This window comes from Lytechinus pictus, chromosome 14 (genome assembly GCF_037042905.1).
Source record: "Lytechinus pictus isolate F3 Inbred chromosome 14, Lp3.0, whole genome shotgun sequence".
NCBI classification, from domain to species: domain Eukaryota; kingdom Metazoa; phylum Echinodermata; class Echinoidea; order Temnopleuroida; family Toxopneustidae; genus Lytechinus; species Lytechinus pictus.
This window is the reverse complement of record NC_087258.1, coordinates 9,637,591-9,650,402: the sequence shown is the minus strand read 5'-3', so window position 1 is coordinate 9,650,402 and position 12,812 is coordinate 9,637,591. Positions and strand designations below refer to the sequence as shown.

At 36.8% G+C, this 12,812-nt stretch overlaps 1 protein-coding gene across 3 annotated transcripts in view; it reads left to right on the top strand.

The window, feature by feature from the left end:
* Positions 1-12,812, top strand: part of LOC129276674 (protein dispatched homolog 3-like) — a 49,741-nt gene that overhangs the window by 23,526 nt on the left and 13,403 nt on the right. For all 3 annotated transcript variants that reach the window (XM_064109511.1, XM_064109510.1, XM_064109512.1), the window contains exons 3-10: positions 1,419-1,559; positions 4,126-4,232; positions 4,562-4,833; positions 8,175-8,335; positions 9,170-9,297; positions 10,183-10,400; positions 10,911-11,081; positions 11,907-12,341. In XM_064109511.1, coding sequence (XP_063965581.1) covers positions 1,419-1,559; positions 4,126-4,232; positions 4,562-4,833; positions 8,175-8,335; positions 9,170-9,297; positions 10,183-10,400; positions 10,911-11,081; positions 11,907-12,341 — 1,633 coding nt within the window. The remainder of the gene's footprint in view (positions 1-1,418; positions 1,560-4,125; positions 4,233-4,561; positions 4,834-8,174; positions 8,336-9,169; positions 9,298-10,182; positions 10,401-10,910; positions 11,082-11,906; positions 12,342-12,812) is intronic.

Below are 12,812 nucleotides of genomic sequence, written 5' to 3'. Positions count from 1 at the left end.
AAAATTACTGGTTTACCTATTTGGTAACAAAACTATTGCAGTATGAATGTACTGAGAGGTGGTTTAGTGTGTTATCATTCCAATGGGCCTGAATTACAAGACTACACTGCTCAGAATGTTGCATTATGGGTTAGAATCCTGGCCAGATATTAGTAGTTTAGGACTTGAGATGGCTGCTGGTTGGTATTTGCTTTAAAAAAGGGAATCAATATTGCACTTGGTGAAGACTTATCTATGGAGTGTACTTGTAGGAAGGAGTCCGGGATTGAATCAAAGGAGAATGAGACCCTTGTTGTAGCAAGTTAGCGTATGTGAAAGTAGAAAAATCAAAGATTCATGTAAGAGCAATGAAAGTTTGAAATTAGAAATCGAAATCACTATGCTATGGAGTTCCTCCTGTTGTCAATGCGAACGTCATGCCACACATAATTGATGTCACATAACAACTTTCTTATTTTGACACAAAAGAATTACGGTACCCCAAAACTTCTCTGTTGTTCATTATATTGGTATTACACACAATTCATCCATAACATGTTGTAAAACCTCTATTACATGTCCTCATAAAAAGGAACACCTTTCCTTGTGATTGAGAAAATCTACAATGTACATGTATAGGTACTTAAGTAGCGGGGAAGTTGCACTGTGCGTGTGCAACATCACAGATCTTAGTCGCATTAATTGCCTATTGTAATGGGAGGATTTACATAGCAGTAGTGATCTCAATATTCAAGTGCTATCATAACCTTTGTCATTTTTATTATTCATTCAATCGTCCTCAAACTCTCATTGATCTGTTTCTTTGATTTTTCTCTTTCATATGAATTCAACTGGTTTCAAGGATCAGAGGCCATGGCAGTGTAAATTGTCAATTTGTCATGTTGACTAGTCTTGCATCGCGATGCCCCTCTCTTAGACCTTGCAGATGTGCTTTGCCCTTTCTATTTTTTCCATCTATGTTGTAATATAAAATGTGCGCTAATTGACCTTGCCCTAAAATCATAAAAATTGAAGACCTGAAGAGTAAAATATTTTCATTTCAAAATTTCCCCTCAATTCAAAAAAGAGCTTTTTATTTTTTAGAAGGGGTGCTATATAAATATATTGGTGTTATTTATTGTATGCTTCCACTTTCAAAATTTGGTCCCAAAATGAATGAAGAAACAACCAACATAAATTTTTGGCCCAAATTTTTATTTGTAATCCCATGTACAGTATGCATTTCCATGTGAGCCATGCAAATCTACTCTGCAGAAATTCATAAATTTCTGTTTATTTAATGATTTTCAAATCCTACAGCACACACTAAAAACACATGCATTAACGAATTTCCCAATTACTATGAAGCACTTCAACTATTAAATTTCAAGATTATAAATAAAATCTATGTTAAATTGATGTTTTATTTGTATGCTCAGGTTCGTTATGATGGCATGGGCAATGAACTAGCGGATATCAACGGCACACTGAAAATGGCAATGGCCCACCAAACCTTCTACTGGTTCGTAGACACACACATGAACAGCACGAGCCAGAGGTCAAAGTTCATACGAACAGAGGTAAGAATTTGATTTTCAAACTGGCTGCATGATGTTGCTTCATAAAACATGCATCAGTTGTAAAGGCACATGTGGTCTACATGTATGCACCCCCCCCCCCCTTTGGATCCATATGAAAAATAATGGAAAATGTTGTACATACCCAAGTGAAGACTTTTTTTTGCTGACATAAAATTACATTTTTTAAAACAAAAATGCCCCCCCCCCTGGAAAATCATGGATCCGCCCCTGTCAGCAGTCCTGTATGACCCCCCCCCCTCTCTGCATATATACAGCAAAAGCCACTTGATAAAAATACACTTTTGAAACACAAAAGGCAAAAAGAATGGAAAAGGGCCGAGGAGTAACAGTGTTTTCCACCCTTATTAAAAATGCTGTCACTTAATTGTCGGCCCTTTTAAAGGGTGATTGACCCCTTTCCACCTTTTCTTTTGTTAGAGTGTAATAGGATTCTCTGAATCGATTGTTCTTTGCATCAATATATTGACTTTTGTTGTTTTGATTAGAGTTTATGCATCAAAATCTATTTTATTTCTGCTCCAAATATTTTAGGGCAATCAGGCTAATTGTTTACATTTCTTTGGAAAACAGCCCAAGGCATAATGTCCTGAAATTGTAATATTTCTTTTTTTTTAGTTAGCTTATAAATATATTGAACTACGTTATTTTTTGGTGTTTTTTTTTCTTCATTTTAAGTTATTGCGGACATACTGTATATCATGCAGCATTAAAAAACAGTCATTTTGGGGGAAAATAGAGGAATATTCTGAAAGAAAAAAAAGAATTTTTAGCTTTTGATGGAACTATGGTGCAGTTTAAGCTTAAATAAAATGTGTTATTAATCTTTTTACCATCAATAGATTAAAATTAATTTTCTATTTCCTCTGTTACTGCTGCTATTTTTATCACTTTGTGTGATTGCAATTAACTTCTCCTCCCCTAGCAAATTAGAGTTTTCAGATTTTTCATTTCATTATTTTTTCCTAAAATTAGTTGCATTCATTTCCCTTTTGAAATATTTGAAATTACTATGTGGGTGTGTATTACCCTTCAAAAAGTAGTATAGTTATCTGAAAATAGATATTTTATTTTTCCTTGATACAAAGATGAAAACCCCTGTTTGAAGTCTACTTTTATTATTATTTACATGTATATGGTATAATCATCAAACATTATAAAGAACAACATCAGGGTGCTACATAAGCACTTGCCCGGTTGCCCGGGGCAAGTAAAAGGTAGAGTCGGGCAAATGTTTTGTAGTAAAGACCAAAACTACTTGCCTGAATTGGGCAAGCAAAATTCTCACAGTAGACTGACCAAAATTAGGTTCGATATGATATGATATTGACCCTAATTTTGGTCATGGCAGGCAAGATAAATCACTTTGGAAAAAGAAATACAATAACAAGGTAGATCAGTTCATGTCAAAAGAGAGAAAAAGATCAATGGTTGATAAAACCGCAAAACTTTCTTTTGAAGAGGTAAAACTTTTTTTTTCAAGGATATTTTGGGGCAAGTGAAATAGATATTTGGGCAAGTATATTCCAACTATTTAAAAAGTTACTAGCCTGCTCGGGCAAGTGCTTCTAAAAAGTTATGTAGCACCCTGAACATACAAGAAATAGGATACACTGTAATGAGAGTCGCATGTATGCAGGCAAAGGATTAATTTCTTTAAAAAAAATTTAGGGGCTACTTTTCACAACTTACTGCCTAAATCTGCAACATTCGATAAGCTTTATTATCCCCCGTATCAGACATCTGAGCTGGTCATTTACAAAACCGTAGTGCCCTACATTTTCTGAATATCGGGAAGGGATAGGTATATAGTTTGTATCTTCCTCAGTCTCAATGCGCGTATTGACTTTGCATGCAGAGACAACGCAAAATATACCTTTGTATTTTCCCTGGTCTCACATCCGGGCCTTTGAGGATGCGTATGAAGAAATACGCTTCATAATGACCCGCGCTCCAACAATCTACGTCATAATAAAGGCAACGCTGGATCTGGGCACTTGCAAGTACGTCATAATGGTAAAGTGCAGAGCCTAGATCCTGATATTAACATGACATACATGTAATAGAACTCTATTCTTAAAAGAAATATCACCATTATCATGATTTTTGCTCTAGATATCTGATTTGGATGATAATAAAAATATTGACTGCCCTTCTTTCGGGGAACATCAAATATATTTGCCCTCAAAAGACCCATATTGCCGTCGTCTAAAGACTCGGGCCAATATGATTCTTTTGCTGGCAATATATTTGATGTTCCCCTCAAGGCCAGTCAATATTATATAATTATTTCAATGTACATGTATCAGGATTTTCCAGTGCTCTTGTCTGAGTTTCCATGGCTCTTTTTGGCATTCCAGGGGTGAAATCGCCCCGAGCCCCTGTGTGTTTTTTTCCCTGCATAGATGTCCTGAAAGGGAAAAGGGTTAATTAATTAAACTACTGTCACCCCAAAGGTCTTCCTTTCCAGTTCATGTGATTTGCAAAAAAAAAAAATGTTTAGATGTTTAAAGTTGTAAAGTTTGTTTTTGTTATATTCTTCTTTCAGGTGTGGTTTGGCCGACCTCAAGATAATATGACTAGAACCGAAGCTTATGAAGAGTATAAGAAGTTCATATTTACTTATATCAAGCTGTTAGACAAGAAGTCCACAGAGTAAGTTCTCGCTTGTTGTTTTATTTCATTTTGATTGATCTAATTCACATCAATCTCATGAACAGGTTTTCAGATTTTGTTGTTGTTTGGGATCCCCACCCTGTATCCTTCTTTATTGTCAAGTTTTCATCCCAATTTTGATCTACCAGTAGAAATATTTATATTTTCAATTTTTTTTTTCTTATTTGTTTAACACCCCTTCAAGCACTTTAATTAGTAATCATGAGGGATATCTTTTAAAGATCTTCAAACAGGAAATAAATATCCTTTATTTCATGTTAGGAACTGATACATGCCTACCTCCTTTTATAAAATGTTTTGTTCTTCAGCAAAGTCGACGTCTTGTACGGCGGCACTGAGATCTTCGACCAGGAGGTATCCATGACAATCTACCACGATGTCCTTCTCTCCATCCCGACCTTCATCGCCATCTTTGTTCTCCTCTTCGTCTTTACGTCCTTCTCGCTCTGGCTTACGATCTGCGGTCTTCTTAGTATCGTCTTCAGTTTCTGCCTGGCCTACTTTTGCTACCATGTCTTCTTCGGGATTGAAGCACTTGGTCTCCTCAACGTCGTCTCTGTCTTTGTGATAATCGGAATTGGTAAGTCCAAGATTAATTAGTGCATAGTTGGTATGGACAGACACACCGGTTCCTTCCGTTTCTGTCAACGCATGGATTGATTTTGTTAGAACCAGTTGACTGATAAAAAAATAAATAAAACATCTAAGCTGTTTGAGATTAACAGAGTTCTACATTACATAAAAATATTTTTTGTGCAAATTTTCAGTTGATATAATTTGCAATTAATTATAAATTTTTTTAATTGTAACACTGAATCTCTGTACTATTGTAATTGCCTCAATAAGCCTGTTCACGGTTGTAAAAAAGCACAAGCAGAAAAAGGTCATTTGAGATAAACCATGAAGGTGGCTTTCAAATTCACTGACATAGGCATTTGTGATTTGATGATTATTCATGTATTCCTTTCAAAATATTCATTTTATCACATCCAAGCTGAAGAGTAATAAATAGAGCCTTCATAATCACTGGTATTTTACAGTAGCCTAAACAATAGTCAAATGTGCCAAAGGCAGACAATAAAACAGATTTCCAAACTTTATCCCTGATGTACTATTCTAGTCACCTGGTCTATACAATGCCTTTTGTTCTTAGAATTTCAATACTCTACTGGTAAATCTTACGCAACATCTACATTTGAAAATGATAGTGCTTATCCTAATGAAAAATCACAAAGGTCATTTGAGAAAAGTTGATCATGAGCTAACCGTGAACTGGCTTATTACTATACCCCTGACTATGATAATCATGTGGCCTGAATCCTCACCAAGGAGTAGATATGTCTATTACTAGGATAATCATTTATTTAAATGCACTATTTTCTTCAATAGAGATGATGTTCCCTGAGAATCACTTGTATAATCTTTGATGCACTATAATAAATATCATTACTACAGGACCTAGCAGTCAACGAAAATCAAATCAATTATGAAATGAACCACTGATTAGCATTTATTCCTTATCAAATCATTTTTTTTCAAAAGTTCCATTTAATTTGTGCAGAAATGTTTCAACCCTAATATTTGAAAAGGACTGGAAAAATCCAGACTATGATTATTACTGAATAAGAGGATAAAGAAAGTTGATACATCACGTACATGAGGCCACATTGGCGAGTAAATATTTAAAAGAGCATCAAGCCCCCATTAGGTCAAAGAACCTTGTTTTTATTTTTCCAGGAAGATTTGCGTTAAATATAGCGCTTTAATTGTGCGTAATACATTTATAGTGCCTTCATAATCATGCTCATACATGTAGCTCTCCATATAATTCTAGCACTTTTATAATGTGTATTGTGTAATGAAGCATTTTTAAATGCTTGATGTTCATTAAAGCGTCTTTAACCCTATGAGAGCTGGGTTATTTACACACATCTCACAGGGGGGGGGGGCAGACGGGCAGATCCCCCCCCCCCCTGGCCCGTGGAGAAAGGGGGGAGCGGATTCCCCATCAAGGTTTCTATTGTAGTTGAATAATGACAAAGTGACCATAGTTGTAAGTCGTTATGAGACGGGGCCCCCAGGATGCGCATGAAGGAAACTTGAGGATGGCATTGACTTCATTTTAAGTGTGGAACATCCTTGATACACATATTATTAATGAACAATAACCTGGTGTTCCGATTCTGGTTTGCCCCGCACACATTATTTTTTATATCCAGATCAGGATTTCAAATTATTGCAGTTATATGTGCACCATCCTAAACTTGACCATATTATTAATTACATGTATGTATAATTTGCACAGTGGTAGAATGCCACCATACACTTATATAGAGAAATACTTGATTTTAGGAGAGGATTTTTTAAAGTGCCTTTTAATTTGTGAAAAATTGTTTTTTCTTTTATTTCATACATGTTTGTTGTGTCCACTAAACTTTACAAAATTGTATCATACCCAGAGCTTTATATGCGTTGGCAAGTTGACCTGGGTCCCGTTGCAGAAAGAGTTGCAATCAAACGCAACTCTAAAAATCATGCGCAACTTGATTTTCAACCAATCAACAGCGCGCATTTGGGACTTGCGATTGATTTTTTGGCTTGCGTTTAAACGCAACTCTTTCTGCAACGGGCCCCAGGATAGTAATGAAAATATATATGATTTATCATGAACCAAGTCAAGTAATTTGGTAATTTTGCTCTTTTAATTAAGGTTGCTTTCAGCATGTAGCCTTTTTATTCACATTAAGATAGGATCCTTTATAAATAATGTTCTCATTAATGCCCCCCCCCCCCATCACCACCACAACAAAACTCATTAAATTTACTTGCTCTAGTTACCCTCGGTTTGTCCTAATTGATATAATGTGCTGGTATGTCATAAAATATTTCATTCATTCATTTACCATGAAAATATTGAATATCTGTCAAATTAGTATAAATGCAACCACTGAGAAAAAGAAATATGAGTCCCAAGAATTTATAGAGGCCAGCAAAGGTTGGTTTGTCATGGTCAAAGCTCCTTGAACTACTTGTGTTTGTAATGGTAGGAAAGAGGGGGGGGGGGGTGAGAGTTTTATATGGTATTACATGTATGTGGCTTTAATACAGAATTTTGGCACAGGTTTTTATTAGGTCACTTGCTTGTATTGCAAAGTGTAATATGCATATGATATAACATTTGCTATTTTGAATGTGTATTGTGTATAAAATATTTTTAGAGGTAAAAATTTAACTTTAAACCTACAACAATTATATAAACAGTGTAGTGTAGTAGGTTTCACGGTACACCATGTATCTTTCTTGGGCAGATGTTGGTCCTGAAAAGGACCACCCAATTTTGGGCAGATGTTGGTCCTGAAAAGGACCACCCAATTGGGTGGTCCTTTTCAGGACCAACATCTGCCCAAGAAAGATACATGGTGTACCGTGAAACCTACATGTACTACACTATTCTTCTTCGCCATGGAAACCTTCAGAAGTAATTATAAAAACATTTTATATTTTAAGATAAAGGATGGCAAGTACAATAGTACATGTAAATTACATGAAAACCATCAAAGTTTGAAATTATTCATGTGCTATACTCATGTTCTACAAATTAAAAGTTGAGGAAGGGTTGATTATTTTCTTTTATGAGTTAATTAGTTCTCTATTTATTTTCCTAATTAAAAGCAGCATTTAAATGAAAACAGTGATTGCCAATCACTCACTTATTTGCATTCCGTTCATATTTTGCATGTCACTGTTTTTAATATAATACAATATTTCATTAATTTTTTGTAAACTTTTATCTAAAATTGTTATACTTTTTACATGTTTTTCACTATGTCTATAATTAATTCAAAGTTTGTGCCATCTTATGGTTTATAAATTAATACCATCATTATGTTATTTTATCTTTTTTTTCATATTCTCACATAGGTGTTGATGATGTTTTTGTGTTTGTGAACACTTTCCGTCAAGCTGACTCCATCAAAGATCCTGCCCTCAGAATGGCTCATACCATTACCACAGCGGGGGGTGCCACTTTCTTTACCTCCATCACGACAGCAGGGGCGTTTGGAGCCAATATGGCCTCCCAGGTATGTGTATAACAGTCAGACATTCCAAAGTCATTTGCTATAGTTACATTAACAAAACCGACTCGGGAGCGACCGATGATTTGTCATTGCTAATGACGTCATAGCTTTTGTGTTGGTCTGGAGTCGGTTTCGCCAGCATGAGTGTAGCATTAGACATTAGGCATGAGACTCCCACAAAATAGGCTCTATCTCAGCCCCCCCCCCCAATCTCTTTCTTATGTTATCCCAACATATCCACATACATGTAAACACCTATTTACGTAGTGCAATGTGTGCATACCATGGCTGCCTCAGTTACATGTAGCAACAGACATCAAAGCCAAAGTATTTGTCAATATGTATCGCCACACTGTCAACATGGAGTTGCCGTGGCCAAGTGGTCTAAGGTGCCGTACTACACACTTTGAAAGTCCGGGATTTGATTCCCGGCATGGTACTTTATGCCCTTGAGCAAGGCATTATATCTACTATGGTTCTTTTTACCTTGAATCAAATAATTGAAAATGCTCTATGCATTACTTGTAAAAATGTATGCTTGTTTAATTAACCATTTGTGCTCTGAAGTTGCAATCTTGCACATTCGTACAGTTAAATTCAACAATGGTAATAATTAGTTTTCTCCCCTACCTTCAAATTAGATAAGCTAATAATAGGCGATAGTTCTTGGATAACATTTATATAATAATAATAAGGATCAATGATGCAACATGGAAATCTTGAATTAAAGAAAATTACATTGAAACAATTGTCATTATTATCCCCCAAAATTAATTCAGCGTGCAAAGAGTTAAAGAAAATGAGCAATGTTCTGGTTCTATTTTTTTTTTCAAACAGATTCCAGCCATTTATGATTTTGGTTTATTTATGATGTTACTTGTCATCTTCTGTTGGTTGATGGTGGTCATGATCATGCCGTCGGCTCTCAACATCTGGTATCGTGCTTTCAACTGTGAACTCTCTGTGTAAGTATGGGGTCCTTTATCGTCTTTTAAACTCATTGCCCATTTGCAGAGTTTCCAACTAGTACTGATTTTCAGTATTTAGTACTGAAAAATGAGAAGAATACCGATGATTTCTTGCAAATCCTTATTTCTAAAGTTTCAGTTTTATGTGTTGTCCAATGGTATTTCTTTGAAATACTGATTTCCTGACCAAATTACTAATTTTCAGCTTTTCAATACTGAAATGTTCTTGTTCAGGGTGGCAGCTCTACATTTGCCAATCCATGTACAGTGTCTCCTTAGGAGACTTTTGCTGTTTCCCTTTATCTTTAATGCTAGCAATCATGGAATATGATACGAGAGAGAATATTGTGCTAAATATTAATAGCATTTCCACTGTGCACAGTATGAGGTGCCGTACCTGATTAAAGGCCCTTACAAATATAAAGTTGATCATCACATACTCTTATTTTGCAAGGCGAAGACTTGGATTCCTTGTCATTCTTCATTCGATCATCATGATCATATTTTCTGTCTGTTGCATGTAACACTGACAACAGAAATATAGCAAAAATATATAAGACCTTCTGAGGTTGGGGGAAACTATGTTCCTCTCATTGATGCAAATGCAACTATCTTCCTCAGAGGATGCACTCCTTTGGAAAATAGTCGCATTCTGGGTCCATTCGGGAACCATAGTTCCAGCCACCTCCTCTCCTCCTCGCTGCCATACAAATTTGTTCACTATCTTTGTTCTCTTTTTGTGGTTGTTACTTCAGTCAAGGTCAGTCGTCGGTTTAACGGTTTAAAGGATCAAACTAAATTTCAACCCATTGACGATTGATTTGATATTAAGCATATTAAGGGACAATTTTTTGAGTGGTCGTTAATTTGCTTTCTATACAGCATGCAGAAATTCAAGAACAGGAAAAATGTTAGCCCAAGTCATCGGCGAGACGCCGGTCTCTACAGGGTCCTGGCCCAGTACGAGAACCAGAGTGAGACCAGGCCACCACTGGTCCAGGAACCGAGTCATCAGGGAATGACTGAGGTCCCAGAGAACCATGTTCTGGATGACAGCGATATACCTCTGTTGGACCTGGAGGATGAGACGGAGGAACAGGGTGAGTGTCTTTGGTCTGTTCCGGTGTTGGGAATGTTTGGCAAATTACCTGATGGCCATGATTATGGTGATGATAATGGTTATGGTGAGGATGATGATGAGCATTTTGGTGATAGTAGTGGCAGTGATGATCATGGTGGGTTGGTGGTGATGATCATGATGTTAGTGATGATGGTACAGATGATGATGATGGTGACAATGAATGCAATTATGATGATAGTAATGACGAATACAGTTATTATGATAACGATGCTGATATTGGTGATGATGACTATATCAATCTTAATTGACGATTATTTCAACAAGAGCAACTGGTGTTCTTTTCTTGGCTTGTGGTCATTTGACCAACTTTCTTAGCCAAATCCTGGCTCTTGGTCTGAGTAGGCAAAAAAGCTCTCCATCCCCCTTCGAGATGATGGATTGTACCGTCACTGGTAATGATTGTATGAAAGCTGATCATGTTTTTAAATCTTTGCCTTTCTTTTAAATCTTTGTCTTTTATTTGATTCAGGATTGTTGACCGATGATGAAGATGATGTTCCTCTGCTAGAAATAAGACATGTCACTGGTCCTGCATCCTCCTTGGAAACCAAAGAATCGGCTAGTTTGACCGCTGCCCTTCAGAGGGCCCTTCATAGATTCATTGCTAAACCAGTCATGAAGGCCAGATGGGTTGTCATTGGTGAGAAATTATGATCGATTGATTTGGATGTTAAAAAAGTACACATGAATTTCCTTTTTAATTCAATTGATAGTGGAGAGTAATGATTTTTAATCAGTGTCCTACATATCCATATGATAAAATTCTGTATGCTCTGATTCTTATGTGGTGGTAGTATTTTTGAGAATTTAGTGGTCTAATTTACTATGGAAATATGAATTTCCTGATATATGTGTGTTTGTACCTATACTTAGTGAGGGAAAATGCATTGAAATTGAGAAAATAAAACTTTCGTTATTTTTCTGCCTCAAAGCAAAACGCAAATTGTGATTTACACAGAATATAATTGGGTTTACAGTATACACTGTAGACAGTACCAAGCTCAGTAGAAGAGTTAGATCAACTCTCAATATTGTTTTGCCTTCTAGCACCAAACAAAGGGCTTGTTTCATAAAACTTGTTATCATATCAAATTTGAAATAACAGTTAAAAGCTACTGAAATCTTTCTATCTGATTGGCTGGTAGTAAATTTGTTATAGAAATTGTGCATTTTGTTACTATAACGAGTCTTATGAAACGGGATACTGATGATACAAAAAAAAAATCGAGTAGAGCTGCAATTCATCTTGTACATAAAGATGTCAAGAGTCTGGATGGTAATATTTGAATTTTAACCTTGCTTCTGTTATAAAGAATTTGGTGTTTATTCTCAAATAATTGCAATATTTGTCATTTTAGCCATTATTCCTGTCTGAAAAGAAAAAAAGTAAGTTATATACGTATACACAGTCTGATAAAATCTGTTCACTTTATTGCTAATTGGTCATTTTTTTTCTCTTTCACAGGGATATTCTGCATCATATTTTGCATCACCATCGTCCTGGTATCCCGCCTCCAGCCCGCCAGCCGTCCTCCAGCGCTCTACCAACCCGACACCAACCTCCAGCGGCTTCTTGACCTCGCCTACAACTTTAGTGGCAAGGATATCCGCTGTACCGAGTGCTCTGGGTTCGACCAGGGCGACTTACACCCCGTGATACCTGTCCCAAATGTTCCAAAGGTCCTCCCGGGGATGCTGACCCCTAATCCAGTCCTTCCCACCCATCTGCCTGAGACCACTCTCTGGCCCCCGTCAGAGCCACAGATACCGACCGTTGCTGGAGGGGGTGGGGAAGGGGGTGGAGCAGGGACTGATGTAACAGTCGTTGGACCCCCTGGACATCAGACCCCTCCTGCCACTAGCAAATCGTCTGAGAGCTCTCCAACTCCGCCACCTAAAGGTGAGTTCCAGATGGATATATCTTAAACCTGATAGTAACTTGATAAACTTGAAAGATTACCAAAAGCTGTGAGAAAACTGAAATAATGTTTGCTACTCTGAGAAAATGTAGTCTTTATCTCGCGTTGTGATAGAAGAGAAGGAAATGGTGAGCAGCTTCTATAAATTTTGAAGCAATCGTCCTGTTGTAAAGCTAGCTTTGAAAATACAACAGTTCTTGGAGTATGCACTTTCTCAATCTGTGTGTGCTAAAAAAGTTGAGTAAAGCTGACATGCAAGAGGTCATTTTTATGATGTATTCAGAATACTTTGATACTTCTTTCGTGAATTGCAAATGTATTACTCAGGGGCTGCGGAACTGGAGGGGGGCTGGGGGGGGGGCTTCAGCCCCCCCCCACTTTTTTCCAAAACCGTGTGCAAAAATGCGAAAATGACCAAACGATTGTGATTTTTTGCATGGTCAGCCCCCCCA